Source organism: Pelodiscus sinensis, chromosome 4 (genome assembly GCF_052426305.1).
Source record: "Pelodiscus sinensis isolate ZL-2025 chromosome 4, ASM5242630v1, whole genome shotgun sequence".
Classification (NCBI taxonomy): domain Eukaryota; kingdom Metazoa; phylum Chordata; order Testudines; family Trionychidae; genus Pelodiscus; species Pelodiscus sinensis.
Window position 1 is genome coordinate 105,319,442 of NC_143055.1, and position 22,940 is coordinate 105,342,381.

At 42.1% G+C, this 22,940-nt stretch overlaps 1 protein-coding gene across 1 annotated transcript in view; it reads right to left on the minus strand.

Annotated features, from left to right (window-relative positions):
• The window catches only part of AP1AR (adaptor related protein complex 1 associated regulatory protein), a 33,503-nt gene extending 13,998 nt beyond the window's left edge, over window positions 1-19,505 (minus strand). Inside the window, exons 1-6 of the mRNA XM_025182708.3 lie at window positions 19,149-19,505; window positions 11,069-11,117; window positions 10,479-10,505; window positions 6,877-6,902; window positions 3,267-3,363; window positions 2,406-2,504 (exon numbers count right to left, since the gene is read on the minus strand). Coding sequence (XP_025038493.2) covers window positions 2,406-2,504; window positions 3,267-3,363; window positions 6,877-6,902; window positions 10,479-10,505; window positions 11,069-11,117; window positions 19,149-19,225 — 375 coding nt within the window. The 5' untranslated portion in view covers window positions 19,226-19,505. The remainder of the gene's footprint in view (window positions 1-2,405; window positions 2,505-3,266; window positions 3,364-6,876; window positions 6,903-10,478; window positions 10,506-11,068; window positions 11,118-19,148) is intronic.
• Window positions 19,506-22,940: the final 3,435 nt, after the last annotated feature.

A 22,940-nucleotide genomic window follows, 5' to 3' on the forward strand; every position in this document is an offset into this window, starting at 1 on the left:
CAATGTATCGTTTGTGTGAATGAGCGAGAGAATGATTTAGGAGAAAGAAGTGTGAAGGCCACTGCATGCCCAAATAGTCAGAGGAGGGGCTGGAGACTCAGAAGCACCAAATAATTATCAACTAAGCTAAAGCACATTGAAGATGCAAACTGGACTGAGGCAGATTGATGAACCCTGACGTTAGTGTCAAGTACCTCTTTATAGGTAACCGATACCAACTTTTGCCGGAAGACAACACCCCCCATGGGTCGTCAGCATACGAATATCAAATGACTGCGAGAACAACTTCCAGAGAAACCTATGTCGCAGAAAAACTGATTGTGATGCTGAGTGATTGATTAAGGCACGACAATGCAAAATGCATAGACTCACATGGAAGGAAAATCCTTTAAAGGATGGAGTGTCTTCTATGGTTCTTTGGGTTCTGTCCTGCTAAGACTGCAGAGTATCAGTCCGGACTGACAAGAACCCGGCTCCTTCCTCACATCCAACCTATCTGGCCAATAGGTTGTGCCAAGCAACAGACTGGTAACTATTCCATCAGCAGGGCAAGCGTGTGCGTGATCATGTTACTTTGTTATAATATCAATAAATGCAGCATTTTGCCTTATCCCCCTGAAAAAGATCCTGTGTGCTTCTTTTAAGCATAACAATAGCGAACACCCTTCTACCCCCCTTATCAACTAGTCGATGGAAATTCCATCGACTACACGATTAGCTTATTAATTTAAATTTAACATCCCCACTACCAACAATATATAATAAGCAAAGCTGGCTATTTGGATTTTGTTGCATGAAGTAGATCTCTCTTTAAACATTCAATTAATTATAGAGGGCAAGTTCCAGAAAATACTACTATTGCAAAATTATAGTTTTGCTTATGCAGAACTTGATTATCACCCATTCTCACATTTAGTATCTTGGAATGTATTTCTATTGGAAAAACTCTACAAGGTTTACTTAACAGAAGCAACAGTGGTCAAATCAGGTTCACAGATTGCCGTATTTCCAATTTTTCCTCTGTTTGTTGAATTAACAGAAATATAACTGGATTGTGAGTTTTACATAACTGAATTCTAGTATATCTGCAGCATGGCAGAACTTGAAGTGATATTCCTGAAGTGTACTTTTAAGGTTAAAACACGATTAGAACTGTATTATTTCCTTTTAAATATAGTCAGTGACTGTATGTTTTACATTTTTTTTTTTGTAGTGTCTTTTGGAAGAGTAGCTGATTTCCTCCCCATCACCACTCCCTGTTAATTAATATCACAACCTCTTTTTCAACAAGGTAATCTGTTTAAAAACAACAAGGTACACTATAGATGTCCTAGGACCTGGGTAAGAAAGACTACTTTTAAGAACATGGCATTAGGAAGGGTTTCTCCCCAAGAATTTTTGTAACCCTATGCATAGAACAAATTACTGATAATGACACCTTTACAAAGACCAAAGACAGAAAAATTAAAAAAAAGCAGAAGAGGTGAGAAAAAATCATTGAGAAAGATCAGAAAACATAGTAACAAAAAAGGAAAAAGAAATACAAAATGGAAAGATATCTTATAACTATTTGGGAACATTTGATCCTGGAAAAAAATTAAATCTCATATTTACCTTCAATTTTCCTATGCTTTGTGAGCTGGACATAATGGTCATGTTAGATCATTGAGTAAGGTAGAATACATTAATTTTAAAATTGCTTCTCACTTAATGCCCTGTTAACTGTAGGGATTGATTTTTCATGTGGGTTCTGCTTTCTTCAGTGACTATAGGTTTTTAAAACTGTCTAATCAACCTGTACACTGTGTTTTGTTGGACATACCACTGTCACAAACAGGATTTAAAGGATGATGGAAAAAATCCAATTCTAGCTGTTCTTTTATATTTGTGGCCACTTCAATTAGAAAATATACACTTACTATCTTCTAGGCAATAAATGCAGGACACATAAGTACTAACAATTAGAGGATAATATACAGTAAGATTATTATTCATATAGCCACATTTACATGAAGAAATCAAAGTGGTAAGTAAGTATTAAGAAGACAGATCAGCAACTGTCTACTGGATAAACAGAAAACAAAAAGCCCATTTAAAAAAAAAAAGATATCCAGGCTAAACATATCTGCTGACATCAATCTCAATAGCAACAAGCAGTGAGCATTTAACACTGCTACTATTCATAGGCGCAGATGTTTTTACACAACATGTGCGCTACTCTGCTATAAAAATACTTTATACCACACTTCTAGGGACTATGCATGAAAACAGACACTACTACAAACAAACTACATCTCAGAAATTACTTCTGAGAAAAATCAAACTATGATAGTCTGTGTACACACATACACAAAAAAAATAGAACAGAAGCTCTGATATATATTGGGGTCTTTTTTTCCCCTCACCTCCAAGAACTTTTTCTGCTTTGCTGCCCTGGCTGCTTCACGCTGTGCAGCATATAAAGCCTCTTCTTCTATTCTTAACTTCTCCTCTTGTAAGGCTAACTGTATATGAACAAAATAATAAGGGTTAACAAAAGCAGAACCTAACTATCTTCCTATGAATAAAAATATAAGTTTACTAAAATAAAAGTTACTCAAAAAGACAAACAAAAAGCAAACTACCATAAAACATAGTTAGAAACTATTTTCTTGGTCATTATTCTATCCAAGGTATTGTAAGTTTGCTAGTTTTTTCTTTCAAAGAACTAATAAACAGTGACTCACATCTACTAGTCTATTAAATAATGGTTGTTACTGGGAAAATTGTTAGGTATTTTCCATTCCAAGGACAATATAAATTACAAAACTAGTTTTAAACATGAGATGTATTTGTATTAGTTTAAAAGATTTGTTTACCTGGAAGTGATTACTAATTTCCATACCATATCATTAATTTTAATGGCATACATGATGAAATTAGTTTATTAAAAAAAAAAGTTTTTCCCTTCTCCACTAAACATGTATAAGACATTTCTACTTTCCAAAGGAAAAAAGCTGGAATAGTTTGAATTTAACAAAGGACTGTCTACTTTATTATATTTCATATTACATTAAGCAATAAAAGAATTAAGTGATCATCTTTAACACAAAGGTAACTGCACAGCTACAGAACCTTGCCAACAAAAAATCCTATTAATATATGTGTGAATAATTATTAAGTTCTTGCCAAGACTTAAAACTTGTTTTCCTTGATTTTAATAGGCCATTAATCAAATCTAGTAATCATAAATCTTTCAAATTATACAAACCATCACAACTATCTACCTCAGACTGAAGCTTCATATCAACTGTTCTCTGCTTTTCAGCAATAGAATCATAATGCCTGTCTCTCAGATCAGCAATTTCTTCCTCTGAGAGAGGTCTGAAAGGGGAGAAAAAAAACAATGCCACTCTTTAGTAAATTATTAGAGACTTAGAACTAATAAGATAAGCCAACTAAGTGGAAGTAAACAGACAATTCCAAATTGTTCAGCCAGTCTTCCAATCTGAAGTTCTAACTTGATTGGCCCTCTGTACAGGAGCAGGCTGAAAGTACAGTTCATATCTAAAACATAAGGTTTAAAGTTACAGGGCTTACCTAAACAGTTAATGTATGGCAAGTTGTGGTGTAAAATCTACCTAACATGAGCATGTCATGCACAAACTGTCACATGGACCCTGCTACTGTCCATTAAAAGTGCCCTATTAAAATGGGAGTAGATCAGAGCACACTAAGGAAATTAAGAGCCACACAGATAGTTAACGCACCGCAAAAAAGACTTACACAGAATGTCATGCATTAATTGTTCACATAGACAAGCCATCAGGGCATTGAAGACAACTCATTCTATTACCTCTTTCTCCCATGCTCCTGGGCATTACTATTTATTTCTACATATACAGGTATATTCCACAGAAAAACACATTTTGTTAAAGGCAAAGTTCATTCAAATGAATTCACACTTTACAAAAATTATATATCCCTTAAAAGTTAAAAAGCCTTAAAATTTGTCCCGTTTATATAATCTCTAATAGAAATAGTGGACATTTCTGATTACATATTATTTCATAAGTAGTAAAGAGTTCAAAAGGAAAGTAGTCCCAGCGTAACTCTGAAGTTACGTCAGAGTTCAAAATATTCTCTCAGATCAAAATGTCAGAGGAGTGTAACAAGGTTTTTATTAAAAGAATTAGAAAGGAGCATCTGATTCATATTATGAAGTGTTAATTATATGGAGTCCTAAAATTATGTAACCACATGTTCATCTTGTGGTATGTAGTAACTAAGCAACATAGTGTTTCACAGGGTGCATCTACACAGCATCTTTAACTCGAAATAAGCTATGCAATAGCTTATTTTGAAATTTGGCGCTGTTCAAAATAAGATGTAATTTCAAAATGTCCCTTAACTCTCATCGCATGAGAGTTACAGGGATGTTGGAATAGCAAGCCCGTTATATTTCGATACAACAGGCTTGCTCTTAAGACATGGAATAGCTATTTTGGGATACCAGAGATATCGTGGAATAGCTTCCGCAGTGTAGATGTAGCCACAGTGAGCAAGGCCCTACTGTTGAAGACAAGTTGTGTCAATTCAAAGCCTCTTGAAAGTGCAGGATCAAAGCCTAATGTTGTAGGATATATGAATGTTACATAATGTTCAATATGAATTCATGGAATAGGAAGATTGTATACTTTTAGTAATTTATTATTTTAATATTTGCATATACTTTTGCAAATTTTAGGGAACTAAGGTAAGAATGGGTGAGTGATACAAGACTGTAGGATTATATATCAGTGGAGAATTGACTACAATCTTGTTCATATCCAGGTTTTCCCCAAAAACTGATGGTGTGTTCGTCAAGAAAGTAACTTTTGTGGGGATGTTACAAGGGAACTTTTTTTAAAGAAATTACAGTATTGGTTCAAAAGGCCAGATAATTAACACAGCCAGACGAAGAAAAATGCAGACAAAGCTTCTGCACTATTTTATCTTTGTATGCCTATATACAGGCCAATTGTTTTAAACTTTACATCAGAAGCTTAAATAAAATAAATGTTTAATAAATTCAAACATCAGCAATCTTGTTGTATATTATACAGATCCATCTTCAGTTAATTTACTAAAATGCAATTAAATTTAAAAAATATTTTTATGCCTAATCATTGAAACACTTTTACAAAATATCTACATTGTGAACAAAGCTGAACACTTACGAAGAAACAAAAAAGCCAAGTGCCATGGACGAATGTTAAGGACTAGTCGCTTCGCTTCTCTCCCCCCCTCCTCTATCAGAGGCAGCAAAGGGGGCGGAGGGGAAGAGGAGAAAGGCAGTACCACGCGGCACTTCCACTTTGAAATGCCATGGCAGCATTTCAAAGGGGCAGCGCTGCACAGCTGATCCTGGGCTCCGTGCAACGCTGTCTTTTTGAAACGCGGAGGTAGTGTTTCAAAGTGACAGTGCCACACGGAGCCCGGGATCAGCTGGGGACTCCCTAGTTGACCCCAGGCTCCACACAGCATTTCCACCGAACCTGCGATCAGCTAGGAGTTCTAACTTTGAAATGCACAAGAGCCCCCACTGGGGGACTCTTGTACATTTCAAAGAAGGAATGTATCCACTAGTTGATGGAAATTCCATCTACTACTCAACTAGTAAATTAATCGATATTTAGCATCCTTATTTTAAAGATGAATATTTTGAAGTTTAGAATAATACTTAAATTTCTTGAAGATTATTCTATTCTAGACTACTGGAAAAAATTGTTGCTTTATTCTGATTTACTTAAATCTTTTGCATCAGCAGCTAACCTTATTTGGAGATTTTTAGGGATGTTTATTAAAATATTAAGACGCTTGCTCGGATCAGCCATCAGTGCCAAAGGTGCAAAGCTAAATACAAGTAGGGGGTCAATGCAAACATTTTGAATGTTTATGTTGAATTTTAGGTACAATCTCCCCCTACCCAAAAACTGGGACCTTTCCCATTCCCACCCCACCCCTACCCACTGCTCCTGAAACCAGTCCAGGACCTCTCCCCACCACTTCTACAAAACTGGGACCACTCTCCAACCCTCTTTGTTATATTTGTAACTCCCACCTTCAAGCACGGAAACAGGAAGGATCAGTCCCGGGAAAGATGCCTTAATTTCCTTTGCCAGACATGGTCCTGGACTTCCTTCCTGGGATGACCCTCCTTCCTCCTCTGCTACTGCCTCTCCAGCTTTTCCTTTCCCACAGACTGTGCAATGAGGCAAGCTCCAGTGACGGCAGAGTCTGAGGTGCTAGATTAAACACCCAACCCGTAGGCTGCCACAACCTAAAGGACTATTACACAAGCAATAAAAAGTATGTGGCACACCTGTGGCAACTGATTTAGGTTTACGGATCTAAAAACGTATTGTGTATTTTTTGGGGCTAGGTCTAGAGCATGAGCTCCGCCACCCTCACACATTCAAAATCTTTTCTATTATCCTCACTGCACAGTCTACGTATGTGCCCCAAAGGCAGTAGAGAAGAATATCCTCTTATGTTCGTGGCACGTTTTATTGTGTTAATCAGATCTAAGTGGTGGTGAGTGTTACACAAATACAAACTAGCAGATGTAAGGTGTGGATTCATCATTTCATTATTAATGTAAAGTCAGGTGGATTACAAAATGAGGGAGGGTTGTCATTACTATTGTCTAAACTCCATTATAAAGTATTTTAAACTAAAATTTAAATTACCACTGAAAATATTAAAATCTTGTAAGTGCACTGAAGTTGGATAACTGTCTGGAACTACAATTCTCAGTCATCAGTTTAGTGAAAAATCAGCATGAGTTTTGCTGGGCACATTCTAGACCTGATGGAAGAGGACAGTTACTGAAGATCTTGAAACACAATGTCTTACCTCTGATTGCTTCCTGGGCTTTCTCCCTGTTAAACATAAAATCAATGTAATTGAGACCACATATTACATTTATATTTTAGAACACAAACTAATGAACCTACATTTATTAAGATATTCCAGACTTCCACATTCAAACGTTTTAAGATCAGAAACAATACCCAAATATATTAGAGACCCAACAGAATGAGCTGCATGTAACTCCTTTTCCATCACCTAAGTAACAGGCAGCTAGGCTGAGCCTGTCAGCACTGTGATAAAATGCTGGTACCATGAGGAAGAAGGGTTTTTCTTGTACAGGCAGATTCCAAGGTAGGTCCTCTGTTAAATAACCCAACTTGTTTTGGCAATTAAAGAGCCTGCAAGATCTGGTTTCCTCACCAACTCTTTTCCCTTTCTTCATATTGCTGGCTATCACTTTTAAGTACATAAGCATAAAGAGAAGGCTGATTAGCCTAACTCTTATTGCCATCCTTTGATCTTTGTCTAGAAGTACAATCTGAGCAACTGTGGTAGTATCTGTGAATGAAGAAAGCTCTAAGATTGATGCCTGAAAAACTTGAGATTCCTGAAGACCTCATGGTGAAGATTCCATGCTTTCTAGTGTGTCCACTTAGCTAGCGTTCCCTTACATCACCCTTCTCCCAAATGTGAACCACTTTTGCTGGACAATTTTCACCTTGGCTGAAAAACACATTCCTTTGGTTGTGAGGGATGGAGAGGTGAAGTGGGATTGCAAAGGGAAGTGAAGGATTATTGTTGTGGGAATTATGAAAAGAACTGAATGTTTTATATAAATCTCTAGAGATATCCCATGTAACTGGAAACAGTAGGAATCACTAGCTAACTAATTTTTGTGTAAAACATAAACGTTACTCGTAAGAATTGAGTGCTGGCAGTCCAGCATATTTTTAACGTAAAGAACCAGAGTTGGGTACCTGAACTATTATAAGCTCTAACTTGATTTGGTAGAAGCACTGGAGTCAGTATTTTTAGCCTCATCTAGGAATGTGAAGGTTGGAATTATTCTCTGGTAACGTCCCCATTTTATTTCTGAAGCTTAACACAAGGAGGTAGTTCACTAATACTACAGGGAGTTGCTTTCAGTTCATCTTTTATTGCAAGTTAGGGTTTCAAAAGGGAATTTCTGTGTCAACAAGCCTCTTTTCCTAACTTCCTGGCAATTAAAACAAAATGCATTTTTGAGGTACATTTTATAGAACTTCTTGCGGAACTGGAGACAACTGGACTCCGTGCATGTGACCCATAATGCATTCAAAGACATGCTGTCAACTGGCACGAGAATGAAATTATTGCATACACGGTATGCATACTAGACTTGCTCTGCCAGTTTTTGCTATCAATAATGAACTTATTTAAATTTTGGTACTATAAAATTTGAACAGTAACCCTTATTGGTCTGTTTTGCACCTTCAATAAAAAGATTTGAATCCCTTGTGGTTCAAATGTCCGTATGTAAACAGTTATCTAAAAAGTGTGGGATTATAATGGATACTAGCACAGTTCAAGTATGCTGAGGCAATGGGTAAAAAGTGGCATTTTCAGCCACTTGTGAAGTGCAAATAGTTCTGTGACTGTTGTGGATAAGTGTCCTTAAACAACTTTCATAGTCTATTTACAACACTGGTGACACGTGTCAGCCAGTGGCTTCCCGTGAACAGCTCACCAGTTTTCTCAAATAGAAATGCCTCTGGAAAGCTCAGTGTTCTTTCTTTTCTTGTCACTGTTTTTTAAAAAGGACCTTTCTAAAATTAACTAAATATGTCTTTAATTGTCTCTTAGGGCTAGTAGCCCTAGAACTTAGCAAAACTTGTACACCATTTTGAATGGAGCAAATCTCTCTCCGGAGGCACTACAGCAGGCCTGGGCAAAATACAGCCCACAGGCTGGATCCAGCCCACCAAGCCACCACATCCAGCCCTCAGTGGCAGTGGGAGCCCCAAGCAGGCCCTCCAGCCCCGTGCTGAAAGGCTGCTGCAGGGCTCCATTTCTGTTTTAAAACTGGGGGAAGATTTAGGAGCTGCCCCACCCTCAGCACATTCCCACTGGTCAGTTTCTGGCAGAAACCAGCCAATGGGAGCTGCTTGTTAGAATAACTGGCAGCTAAGAAGAATCACAGACAAGCAGGCAGGCTGGCTGGGAAACATTTTAAGCTCGCAGGCAGGCAGTCTAGTTTGGCAGCTGACAAGTAAGTCTCTTGGCCACAGCCTGCTCTGGCACCCTAGTCCTTTCCTGCCCCAACTCTCTTCCCCCACCCCAGTCAACATACCCAAACCCTCTGTCCCCCTGTAACAGCCATACCCCCTCCCAGATTTGGCACTCTAATCTCCTGCCCCAGATCACAATCCCCTCCTACCCTAGGTTACATTCCAAATCCCAATACTCCAGTCTCCTGCCCTAGGTCACAAACACCTGCTTCATCTCAGCTCCCTCCAGTCTCCCTCCTGCACCCCAGTCCCTTACCCCAAGCTCCCTTCTGCACTCAACCTCCATTCCAGACCCCTCATCTCCATTAATATCATGGAAGAGTGCAGCTCTCAACTACTTTCCAAAATGTTGAAGTGGCCCCCCATCAAAAATTATTGCCCACCCCTGCACTAGAGTGATTTGTTTCACAATTCAATCTCAGTGAAGGTGTTATGGTGGACAAACAGCAAAGGAAAAAGCCACACACAGAGAGAAAAACTGGCTTCTGATGTAATTCTTCCCCAGTGAAATTCCAGAAATGTGTGCATTTTAGTGACCAAGGGCAAGTCTACACTTAAAAAGCTGCTGCTGTAGAGCTCTAATGCAGACACCACTCTACCAATGGAATAGCTTCTCCCATCGACAGAGTTTATCCACATCAGCAAGCAGCAGTACCTAATGATGGAAGAAGTTCTTCTATGGACAGCACTGTCTATACTGAAGATTAGGTCAGTATAACTGAGCTGCTCAGGAGTGCAGATTTTTCACATCCCTGACTGAAGCAATCATACCAAAGAAAGTTTATAGTGAAAACCAGACCTGAAAGGAAGACCCAGTTGTCTTCTTCTCCCTGGCAAACACTGAATGAGCTAAACATATCACTGATACGGTTGGTATGGAGTGGACGTTTCACCCAAAGGCATTAGGTTCGAACCAGAAAGGAATATGATTATGTGCAAGTTGTCTGGCTGTGCAACATACTGGGGTAAGGCCAATTCAAGTGTCATGCAGTCACCTCACCCCTGTGTATGAATGAAGTGGCTCAAGAGACACATCATTCAAAATGATCAAAACAGGCCTCATCACTTCACTTCCAAACAAGCACACGCTGGTAATAATGAATAACATATTGGCCAGTCATGTCAAACACACCCAAAGGTCACTGGGTCCAAAATGCTCGAGGGAAATTAGTATTAGTTACTACTATCTTAGAGGAGGAAAATCAAGCCCCAGCAGAGTTAAAGAAATACCAACTCCTCTATGAAGAGATCAACATGCAAGTTAGCTGCAGCCAGAAGAATGAGCAAGATGTGGCTCCTGGGATTACAAATACATTTTCACAAATGTAAAAGTGTGTTGAATTACCACGCACTATACTGTGAAACCCAAGTACTTACCTCATCACTTTCCACTAGATTCTCAAACTGCAAAGATAAGTAACAAGCAGTCATTGCAATAGAAACATCACACTACAATGAACACAAATAAAAATCAGCATAATTACAACTTATTTATCTATTAGGCATGTTTTGTGGAAATACTGTTACAATTAAAATAACTGAAGATAATATTCAATTATCAAATGCTCTCCTTTGTGAAGAGCTATTAATTTTGGAGTATGACCAGCTTCTCTATAATTTACAAGCAATGTTTGTTTTATTCTACACAGAATGTAATGATTATCAAGCTAAGAGTTAGAATTAGGGATACAAACTGCCAGTTAAAAAGTTAACTGGTTAAATACATCATAGAAGGCAACTCTGGCCAGGCTTGGAGAGCTGTACCATAACTCCTGAACAACAGAAGTGGTAGGGTAACTGCTATTTCATTATATACTTTCTTCTTTAATCTGGCATAGTGTTAAAGAGCCATTTTGTACAAACAATGATCAGAGCCAGAAAGTCTGGTTAGGGTGTAACTTTAAAAAAAAAATGTTTTCAAGGCTTGGGGGGAAGGGGAGATGGGACGGAAGGGGAGGAATACTTACCTCTATAGTGAAGTGTTCTCCAGTAGAACATGTTCTAAAATACTTTGATCTAGAAAATAAACCCATAATTTCACTGCAGGTTAGTAGTTCTACAATATCTTTTCAAAATATTTTAAAAATTGTATTTGACAGAATGAAACAAGGTGTGATAGTTACATTAGTATCATTTTAGAAGCAGTTCAAAAGCAAAACATGCTCAAAAGCCATTTTGAGTTAATTTTAATGTTAATGTTTAAGCCAATGTATTACCTTCATTATTCATAATTATATTAACTGATGCACTGTATTATAAAGGAGACAAAATTGGACTATGAAATATACTTGTGTGAAGAGGTAAACTTTTTTTTTCAAAGTGGAAGTTACACAGAGAATTACTTATTCACTGGGAAAGTTTATGTATCATGATTTTAAGCATGTTGCATTTCCTACCATTGAGCATTTTTATTACTGAACTGTGTTAACCAGTTCTAGCACACTTTATGACTTCCTTCAAGACAGATCTTTCTGACTAGCCTCTGAACTCATTGCTGATGGTATGACTCATTATGCCTGCTAGCAGTGTTCTATGTAACAAATGCTTGTCATTCTTTGACAGTTTACTGATGTAGCTGGGGGACTAACCTATTATATTCCTTGTTTCTGCAGAAAGATTACTGATTTATCCAAGAAGGCATCAAGAAACAAGGAAATAAAGGAGCACCATCTGACTTGCCTGTTCTCCAGGGACCACAGTTTTGGAACCAAATTACATTGTTCAATTTTATATGAAGATAAGAGGAATTTACAGCAGTGATTATGAAATACTTTGAGAGCTTTGTATATAAATGCACTAGAGTGCAAAGTAAAAATATATATATATATATATTTCAATTAGCTTGAACATTTACAAGGGATCTCTCTAATTTTACAGTTCAAAGACTTAACTGCATACAATGAAGGTAAAGCATTAATTTCTTTTCAAAGTAAGTTAATAATTCAAAGCATCAGATTCCGTAAGTATGCATCTCTGCACATTAAGAGTATGGTTTAAAACTTGAGATTTGCACAAATTTTATCAGTAAAATTCACTTTACAAGGCATTTACTGCAGAGGTCTTTAGAATTCCTTAATCCTCTCAACCATAATATTCTCTCCCCACCAGATTTGTGAAACATTTACAAACAAACACCATTACAATAAAGTGATACTACTGGCAAGCAAGTAGATCAATCTGTATTTGCTAGTTAGGCAGATATACATGTGTAAAGGCCTAAAATCGATCCCTCCACATAACATGGCAACTGCAAGATTTAAGATAAGTCATCATACATTGAAATAAAAGCAAGTTTCCAGGAATTCAGAAGCCTGTTTTCCTTACTATTTTATTTTTTTCAATTTCTCATTTACTAACTTTTCTCAAGCCCCTCACTTCTTGCTTTGATATAGGACTTGGCAGATAAATATCTCAAAGAATGATCAATGATGGGCATTACATTTTAGCAGTATCCTTCAAAGTATTTAGCAGTAAAGCTATCCCACTAATTGTACCAAAGCAGAAGTAGGACTGAACTCACATGAGTAACATTGGCACAGTCCCAGTACAAAGTATGAACAGCTGACTCAAGCTTTAGCTTAGAGAGCAGTATCCTTCAAAGTATTTTTATATAATTTGTGCTGGAGTTACTGGAGTCTCTCAGCTACCCCTAGGAATGACAGGAGGCACTCCCTATGTTTCTTTATCACTAAGAATGACGTCTGACACTGGTGGACATTATGACAGATTAAGACAACCAATGCTATTAATAGGATTGTTAGTCTTCAATTTTGTTCTGCCATGCTAACAGTTTGAAGCACCACAGGGCCCTTTTTCGCATGCCAGAACTGAAAGAAACCAATGTAAAAAGGTACTCATGTCACAAAGAAAGTAACTGCCCAATAGCCCAATAGCCAAAGAAGGTGCTGAGTCAGAAACTTAGCCTGAGTTAGGATCTGGCCTGCCAAGTGGGTTTATCTGGCCCACAGATGCTCTGCCGCTCCCCCAGATCCAGGCCAATCAGGGCCCAGGAGGGAAGCATGCAAAGTCTCCTCCCACCCTCCAAGGGGCACTGGAGTCAACCCTGGAAGTTGACTGAGCACCATACACCTTTTGCAGGATGGGGGCTGGGTAGGAGGAGACTTCTTGTGCTTCACCCATCCCAGGCCCTGATTGACCTGGGGGTAAGGGGAGTGTGAGAAGTCTCCTCCCACCACCAGGGGCAGAAGTGCCGAGAGGGAACTGTTAGCTGTTCAGAATAGCTGGCAGTTCTCTCTGGAGAGGGTGGGGACCAAGACTTCACGAGCTCCCCCACCCCCAGGTCAATCATGGTCTGTGGGTGGGGAAGCACCCCCACTGGGGCAGCCCAGGGCCACTTAAATTTCTGAAGTGCCCCCCCATCTAAAATTATTGCACACCCCTGGTTTCAGGGCTACAATGCCTATGTCTACACAACCATTTATGGCAGTACAACTTATGTGCTCAGGTGTGACATAAGTTTTTCCAAACAAACAAACAAAAAATGCTTTCCATTACTGGTGCTTATGTCGGGATGAGAGCTTGTTTCGCCAACAGAGCTACCATGGCTCATTGAGGGTGGATTAATGATAATGACAGGACAGCTCACTATCACTGGCATAGAGCAGCTACACTGAAGATCTTGCAGCAGCAAAGCTGCATCAGTACAGTTATGCCACAGTAAGCTCTCTGGTGTAGCTCTAGCTAATTTATTTTCAGCACATTGTTGCCTGTGTGACAACTTGATGATCAGCAACCTTTTCCCCAAGTCTTGGGCAAGAGGCTCCAAACTGCACAGAAAAGAAAAAGAAAAGTGCACCAGAACAGGTTCCAAAGAACTGAGGAAACAGAAATGAGTTAACCAAAAAAAGCACAGTGAAGGGACCAAAGCAACCAAGGAATGACCTCAAAGATGTAGCAACCATAATGGAACTGAAAGTAAAATTAAGATATGGTAAAGGATAGCCAGCAAATATTGCTGGAATCCAGGCATTCTTGTGTCACCTCAGTCACAACCTGCAAGGAACCAAAGTTAAGAAAGAACTGACTGCAAAATTCAGAGAGCAGTATTTAGACTTGCAAGGATGTGGTACATAGCCATCAGAATCTAACCCTTTGCCTTCATGTATCAAAACAGTTTAAGAGCCAAGAGCATTTTACCTCTCCTGCACCAACTTATGATTTGGTAGTAAGAATCCTGAAGAGATGGTACCTTTAAAACATTACTAAAGATCAGTGTTCCTTGTAAACTGAGCATTTGGGTGGCCACCAACTGAACATTTGGCACCTTAATTTCATCCTAAAAAAGTTATCAGAAAAGTAGTCCACAATTCTGCAAGGAAGGCAAGCATGCAGAGCAGGATGAGTGGGGAAGTAGAGAGGTCCATTATTACAAAGTAAGCACAAACAGCCTTTACTTTAAATTAAAAGTTGGCTTCTATCCCTTTCAATCTATAACTTCCTGGAAAAAACATCTTGCTAGACTGAAAGCTTTCATGTTGGCTATCAGCAGAGTGGTGATTATTTTTTATCTTTGCGCAACATATTTTTCTAACTATATTAAAGACAAATACTTAATACACTTTAATAGATATTTTACAAAGCCTTTACTTCATTCACTGCATTTAGATTTTTGCAGATGCTAATTTATTCATTCTTGGCTTACATGGCACATATCAAGACCCCAAAAAGAACACACACTTTAATAGTTCATAAATAAACGTATTAAAAATAAAAGCACATTAAAATTTTTAATTAACCAAAAGCACAGTTCAGAATGTTGATGAAATTATAAAATGTTTAACTTTTAATCAAGTTAAAACTCCAAGTCCATTTCAAACTGCTGTATTTGGGTAAATGTGCGCATGTCCAACCTTTTCTTAAAAATTTCCAAGGATGGGGATTCCACAACTTCACTTGAAAGCACATGCTAAAAAATTCTTTAAGAAGAAATTTTTTTTAGCATCTATCTAAATCTCCGCAATTGCAGATTAAATATCCGAAAGCTTATCAAATAGCCCCCCTCAATCCCTTCTCTCAAAACTAAATAAGTTTTTTTTAAAAATAAACCTTTCATTATAACAGGTCAGCATTTCTAAACCTTTATCACTTTTGTTGCTGTGCTTTGGATTCTTTTCAATGTATTCACATATTTCGTAAGGTTGGCACCCAGAATTGGACACAGTATTCCAGTTAAAGGCCTCACCTGTGCAAAGTACAGAAGGACAATTGCTCCCATTTCTGACATACACGTCGGCTAACACTCTCCAAATACTCCCTCTTGGGGGCAGGGCGGCAGTCAGTGTGCTCCTGGCTCCACTCCTGGGGAGCCCCCTGCCACCCACACTGCTGCCTCTGTATCAGAGGCAGTAGCACAGGGTGGCAAGCAGAGCTAGTCCACGAGGGGAACTGGTATAAAAATTGGCTCCCCATGCAGACAGAGACGCAGAGCAAAAACGCGGAGGATGCCCACGTTTCCCTGGTCTGCTTGGGGGCGGGGGGGGGGGGGCAGGGCGCGCAGCTAGTGCGCCCCCCCCCCCCCCAGCAGACCAGGCTTTTCTCGCCATGGACGACGCGGGTGGCGGGACCGTCGAGACGCGCCGCGGTCCCGCCGCCCCCGTCCTCCGCGGCGAGAAAAGCCTGGTCTGCTCCCGGGGGGGGGGGGGGGGCGGGGGGGGCACGCAGCTAGTGCGCCCCCGCCCCCTCCCCAGCAGACCAGGCTTTTCTCGCCGCTGGTCAGTTTCAACAGCAGCTGAATCTGGACGCCTGGGACAGAGCAGCTGGGGCGCTGCCGGGTTGGTCCCCGCAGCGCCGTACCTCAGCGCTGCAGGGACCAACCTGGCAGCACCCCAGCTGCTCTACCCCAGGTGTCCCCAAGTCAGCTGCTGCTGAAACTGATCAGCGGCTGATTCCAAGAAGCCTGGGGCAAAGCAGCTCTGCCTCGGGCTTCCTGTAGTCAGCTGCTGGTCAGTTTCAGCAGCGGCTGAATCGGGGACACCTGGGGTACAATATGTACCAGTTCCGACTTACATACAAATTCAACTTAAGAACAAACCTACAGTCCCTATCTTGTACGTAACCCGGGGATTGCCTGTACTTATCCTATCCTCTAAAGTGCCAGCAACCTCTCCTAGCATTGTATCCCCATGCTTTCCCCTCCATTATCCTGGTCATTGATGAAAACATTAAAGACATATTGGACTCAAGACTGACTCCTAAAGAGCCACACCAGAAACACATCCTCACAGTCCTTTGTTCCAGCATCTTTCCATGTACCAAAGTTAGTCTGAATGGCTGTCAGCGAACCACAGATAGCTGCTCTGAGTTAGGGATGTAATATTAGTCTTGAATGCTGAGCAGATAATCTTTTAGCCAGGCAGCTGTACCAGGCAAGAGCTACCAAAGCAGTATTGGGCAGTCCAGCTGGATGCTGGCTGTGTTGACTTGGTGGGCAGGGCTGCACCAGAGCTGCATGGATGGGACCCCTGTCTTGGTTGCCCTGCACAAGACCACCAATGGCTAAACAATATAATTTAAATCATTCAACCTGTTTACTATTTTTACAGATATTTACATGCCTACTCTGAGTAACATATTGCAACCAGCTGTATGCCCACTAGGGATGTGAAGGACTAGTTGACTGGCAAGCAAATGTGGCAGTTCCGCTTGAAGCGTGGGGACAGACCGTGGGCTGCACATGGCTTGAAGCCTGGGGACAGACCCTGGGCTCCACATGGTGCTACCACTTTAAAAAGCTGCGTGCAGCCCGAGGCGTGCAGCATTTCAAAGCAGCAGTGCGCGTGGCTCTCAGGATCAGCTGGGGAGTCCCCAGCTGACCCTGGGCTCTAGATGTGCTTTCATCTTTGAAGTGTAGCAACAGTTCTAGGGCTGTTGCTACACTTCAAAGGCACAGGCACCCTATCAAATAGTCGATGCAAAATGCATCGACTATTCAATTAGTCAATTTCCCAGTACTTAATATCCTTAGCATCCACTTTATAGTAATTTCATTTAGACCACATTTTCCTAGTTTACAAGACTATTATGTGGGAACTGCGTCAAAAACACTGCAAATATCAAGTCAGTTTCAAAGGGCGGCACTACAGGACCAACCAGACAGCACCCCAGGTGCTCTGTCCTGGGCTTCCCGGAGTCAGCCACTGGTCAGTTTCAGCAGCGGCTGACTTGGGGAAGTCTGGGGGCAGAGCAGCTCCAATTGTCCGGAGCAATTCTAGGTTCCAGATGGTGCCGGACCATCAGGAGTGCCGGACCATTGGAGTTTTACTGTACTATGAATTTCATCAAGTCCCAGCAACTTGATCCATTTACATTTATCTAGATATTCTTTAACCCGTTCTCTCTACATATTGGCTTGCATTAATATTAATTCTGTTTAGAATGTGTTCATCATTAACTTTTTTAGTGAAGACTGAAGAATAAAAGGCATTAAACACTTCAGCATTTTTGATGTCATGTTATTAGCTCTCATTTCCCACTAAGTGGATGGCCTACATTTTCCCTTTTCTTTCTCTTGTCCCTAATGTACACAAAGAAACTCTTTTTATTCATATTCATAAATGATCTAGAGAATAAGTAAACAGTTCGCTGGCAAAATATGCAGCTAATACAAAACTGCTCAAAATTGTTATGTCTTTGCCACATATAATTTGTTGTGCCTTAGCCCTTTTTTGTTCCTTGATGCTTGTACTATTCTTTTATGTCTCCTTAGCAATTCATGCATAGTTCTACTTTTGATAAAAGATTCCTTTGTGATTTTCAGTGCATTAAATAACTCACAAAAAAAGACAATATATATCTTTCTTTCACACTGAAATAGTTAGCAGTTGTGCCTTTAATACTATTTCCTTGAGAAACTCATAGCCTACCTGAATGCCTTTTCACCTTGGATTTTCTTCCTATTGGACCTTACCTAGTAGTTTTCTGATTTAAGGACTTCCTTTTAGAAGTGCAATGTCCTCATTCTGCTGCTCTCCTCTTAATTTCCTTTGAGTCATGAAAGCTATTAATTCATGATAATTTTCACTCAGACTAACTTCCGCCTTCCGATTCACAACCCGTTCCTCCCTGCTGGTCAAAATCATGTCTCAAATGTCTGTCCCTTGGTTACTTCCTCCCGTTTCTGAAATGAAAAAACTACCTCATAGAAACTAATTTTAATTTTCAATTTCATTTTTCAGACACACTGTTGAGTGCAGTTAAGACGACTTAGAGCCCTGTGTAGACAGCAACAATTTGACAGAAGCAATCTTTGATCAGCCTGTCACTTCTGGGGAAGATGAATTACTTACAACTGATGTGGGAAAGAACTCCTGTTAGCGCAAGTCATGTCCACAATGAATCACTAAAGGCATGATCCATCACCCAGCTTCTGGCCATAATACTGTTTCACTCTCCGGGATTCTGTCCAGCTTCAAAGCCTGATGCATGGTCATCTCCCAGAGGGTCCTCAAGGGCTAGGCCACATCACTATCAGGCACCTCATCAAATCACTGCCCTCCGCCACACATGAAGCCTTGATTTACTAGGTACACCCGGCCAAGCCCACTGCCCTGCAACTCCCTGTGCACCTATGCCAAAGAGAACCAGACTAAGACACTGCTGAAGCCCTAAACTATGCCAAGTTTAAGAGGCTTCATAGCATTAATGAGGAACAGAAAGGACAAAGAAAACAGAAATGCCAGAGTTTTGCATGTGCATATATGCAGGTAGATAGACAAGGAGGCAACTACGAGCCAGTAGTTTTCGTATGGAGAGGCCCCTCCTAATCGGAGGCTCTAAACCAATGTCCTTGTGCATCAATCGGGCACCGGGGCCAGGCCCCGCTCGCTGCCCTGCTTCCCCTCCATCGCGGGGGCGGCCCCAGCGCCGGAAGGAAGCAAAGCAGCCCACCCAAGCGCCAGCCCCTCTCCCCACCTGGGGAGCCACCGTGCAGCGGCGAGACCCCGCCGGGTCGCGAGGGTGGGCGCAACTGCCGCGCCACTCCCGGCACAATCCCTGCCCCGCCCCAGGGGGCTGCTCCTTCCGCCTTACCCTCCGCCTCGCTGGATCCGCCCCGCTTCGCTCCGCACGAAGAGGCCGCAGCACCACTGCGCCCAGCAGTTCCCCATCGCATAGTGGGGGCAGCCCCGGGCCTCGGCCGTTAACAGCGGCAGCCCGGACTCAAACGGCCTCTCTGCGGCGCGCGCCCCCCAGCAGCGACCTCATGGGGGGAGGGGGAGAAGCTCGGCTCTGCCCAGCGCGGCGGCGGGTAAAGGAGCGCCCGGCCCACGCGCCCCTCATAGCCCCATCGCGTCGCCCCCGGCGCGCCCAGCCCGTCCGAGCCGCCTGCCTGCTGCCACCCCAGTGCCGCATGCGGCCCACGCCGGCCCCGCCCCCGCGGCGGAAGGAGGCGGCGGATGCGAGCATGCGTGGTGGGGAAGAGCTCTTCGCGCCTCCCCGCCTGCTCCCGCCCCCTGCCACGCGCGCCTGGCCCCTGGGGACCTTTCACTCGCCGCCTGCCCGATCCACGCCTAGGGACTCCTCCCTTGCGCCCGCTCCCCAGGCTGATCCCCTATCCCCTCGGCTACTGCAACCGCCCCCCTTCTCTGTCTCCAGTGCCTGCTTAGCCTCCCTCCTGGGCATGGAAGGCCGGGGAAGACTTAAGGTCCTTAGTCTGGCAGGGCAAACTAGCAGTTACTTGACTAGTCGAGTAGGCGATGGAATTTGCATGGACTAGTTGATAAGCACTTCTGCCCACTGGGGCTCTTGTACATTTCAAAGGAGGAACGTGGAAGTCTGTAGGCAGCCCCCCCCCCCCCCCCACTGCCAGCGGAGGACCAGCTGACTTTGGGCTGAGTTTCCCTGCATTTCAAAGCAGCAGCTCAGCATGGAGCCGGGAGGGGGGGGGGAGGGTAGAGCCCATTTGAAATGCCACACAGAGCCAGGTTCAGTGTGAGACTCCCCAGCTGAACCCCAGGTTCCAAGGAAATGCCATGCTGGGGCCCGGGATAAATTGGAGAGTCCCCAGCTGAACTTGGGCTCCATGGGCACAGCACCACACAGCTGATCGTGGCCTCAACTGTGCTGCGATGCTGCTTTCAAATACCCTCTCTTCCTTCCCCCCCTTTCCTGCATCTATCTGATAGGGGCAGCAAGGAGGGAGGATTGACTAGTCGACTTACTATCTGATAAACATGGGGGGGGGGGGGAAGAGATAGGGATGTTAAAAACTAGTCTATCCCACACTGCCAGCCATAGCTCCACCCCAGTGTGCCAACAGTAGGCGTTCTGGGGGCCAAGTGTTGCTGCCACCAGGGCCCACCCTCCTGATCATCCTCCCTCCCCTAGTGCTCCAGGGTTGGAGAGGCTGGGCTGGCCTTCATAGCACACCCTTTGCCTCCTCCATTCCCAGTGCTCCGTTTTGCCCATCCAGCCCCACCTCTCCAGCCAACCTCCTTACTTCCAGCATCTGCCTTATCCTCCCAACCTTCAACTGGTGTCAGCTCTAAGGGGTGGGGTGAATGAAGTGAGTGAGAAGGGGGAAGCTCATGGTGGTTGCCTGGCTTCTAGAGTGGTGGGGAAGATTCAAATCCACAACCCCAGGCTCTAGAGGCAGATATCTTATTCACTAGGTCATGGCTCCTCAACTTTGGAAGCTCCGGGGGCCACAATGATACAGCACAGGCCAAGGGCTGCAACTTAAGTGTGGTTGTATATATATGCAAATAGCTTCTTTCACTCTGACAGGCTGAATACAAAGATTAAGGCAAGACTACACAACACACCAGCCTCATTTAAGTCAGTTCTGCTGATATTAATAAAATGCAATATTTATCCGATTTCCACCCATATGACAGCACTTTTAATGAGCAATGACAGTCCAGGAAATTAACTACTAAAACACATATCAACAGAAGACAATTATATTTACTACTTTTTTGTTTTGGCTTCACAATAACAAATCAAACAAAATCTGCCAAATATAGTACTGGAATTTACTGAAGTATAAGTACAATCAATATGAAGATTGTGTCTGCAAACTTTTCACCAGCTGTTTCACATCAGGCTTGTATTCTGTTATAGCAGCACAGAGACAGTCGGGGCAAATGTCTGTCAGTAAGAGAGGTGCACAGTTTTGACTTGACAATTCCCATGGAGGAGAATGAACTTTCACAGACATATATAGATCTAAAGCAAGTTAGCATCTTTTTAGCACATTTTAGTAATGCGGGGTACATGTCTTCCTGTACATAAGTCATCTAAAATGTTTCAGGGTCCTCTTCCTTATACCTAGATTTTAGAATACTATTGTTTTACATTTCTATCATCTCTTCTTCAAAAGTGGCCCTCTCAACACCAAAACTCACTGCTGAAGGTGAGACAGCAAATTCAAGAACTGTCTCCAGGGACAGCACAAAATTAATGTACTCTCCCCTAGTTTGACCAGTCAAAGATAGAGTAAGCATTTCTTTGGCATACTTTTTGCCATTGAAAAAACATACCGAGATTATGAGCTATGTTTGAATGATCAGTAGATTCAGCCACTGCCAGACTAAAATAATGAGTGCTTTCAATGTCTTTTAGCAATTTAGAAAACAGATTGCCTGAAATGTTTTCAATTCATCTTACTACAGTTGAATCAGACAGTTGCAGTTTTGATATTTAACTATATTTTCTTTGTTTTTAAATTCTGCAAAAAGTGATTCGCTGCAGTCCAAGAAAAACTGCTTCATCAATTCACCTTCAATAAAAGGTCTTTTTGATTTAGCTATGTGCCAAGCCATTTTGAAGGAGGCTTCTGTAACTTGAGTATGGTAACCTTCCAGTAAGCAATGTATCATAGGGTACGTCAACACTTGCTCCCTAGTTCGAACTAGGGATGCAAATGTAGGCGACCGAAATTGCTAAAAATACTCCTCATTTTTTGAGGAGTAATGTTAGTTCAAACCAAGGGGTTTGGTTTGAACTAACGCATCCCGGTGCGCACTTTCACTTTCGAAACAGCTGTTGAGCGGAGAGATCATGCCGGTGAGATCATGCTAATGAAGCGCAGGATATTTAAATCCTTGCTTCATTAGCAATTTCAGTCACCTACATTTGCATCCCTAGTTTGAACTAGGGAGCAAGTGTAGATGTACCCTTAGTTTTTCTTAAATTGCTGTCAGGTGGATACAACAAGTCTTAGAACTCAGGGTGACAAGATTCATGGTGCTGTTGCAAGTTTGTTTTCTTTAATGCAGCAATAGTCTTTTGACAAAGACAACACATGCGTTTTCCATTTATCTCTGCAAAAGCAAAATTCCATCTCCCAATTGGGGTTGAAAACCCTGTGTTCATCTAACAAACATCTCTTCTTTGTTGCCATTTTTAATGCTTTTTATTAAAAAGAGAATTGTATATTAGTGTTTTGGGTGTTTAGCTTGAAGCTTCAGCTTGTGCATTTCTTGGAGGGATTTTACTGTAAAAAGAAAAGTTTCCAAACCAGAGGGTTCCAACCTGTGGCGGATGGGGACCTGGGTGAGTCAGGCCAGACACGAGAGGCAAAAAAGGACAGGTGCCCGAGAGCCCCATCCTGGATTTCCAGAAGGGCTGATATCCCCACATGAGAGTCCGTCGCTCAGTGCAGGATGGAGGCAGGGCTGCCCGGCCGCAGCGCCGGACCCAGATGTGGCCAGTGTGAGCCAGTCAGCACCTCTCAGGCTCTGCGCACAAGGCTAGGCAGCCAGCACTTCTCACAATGTCTTGTTGCTCACGGCACCTCCTCGGGAGCTAAAAAAGCCAACACCTTGAATCCATCTGTTCCAGCCAGCCTGTCCGCTAGTGTCTTTCAGTGCTCACCCTGTC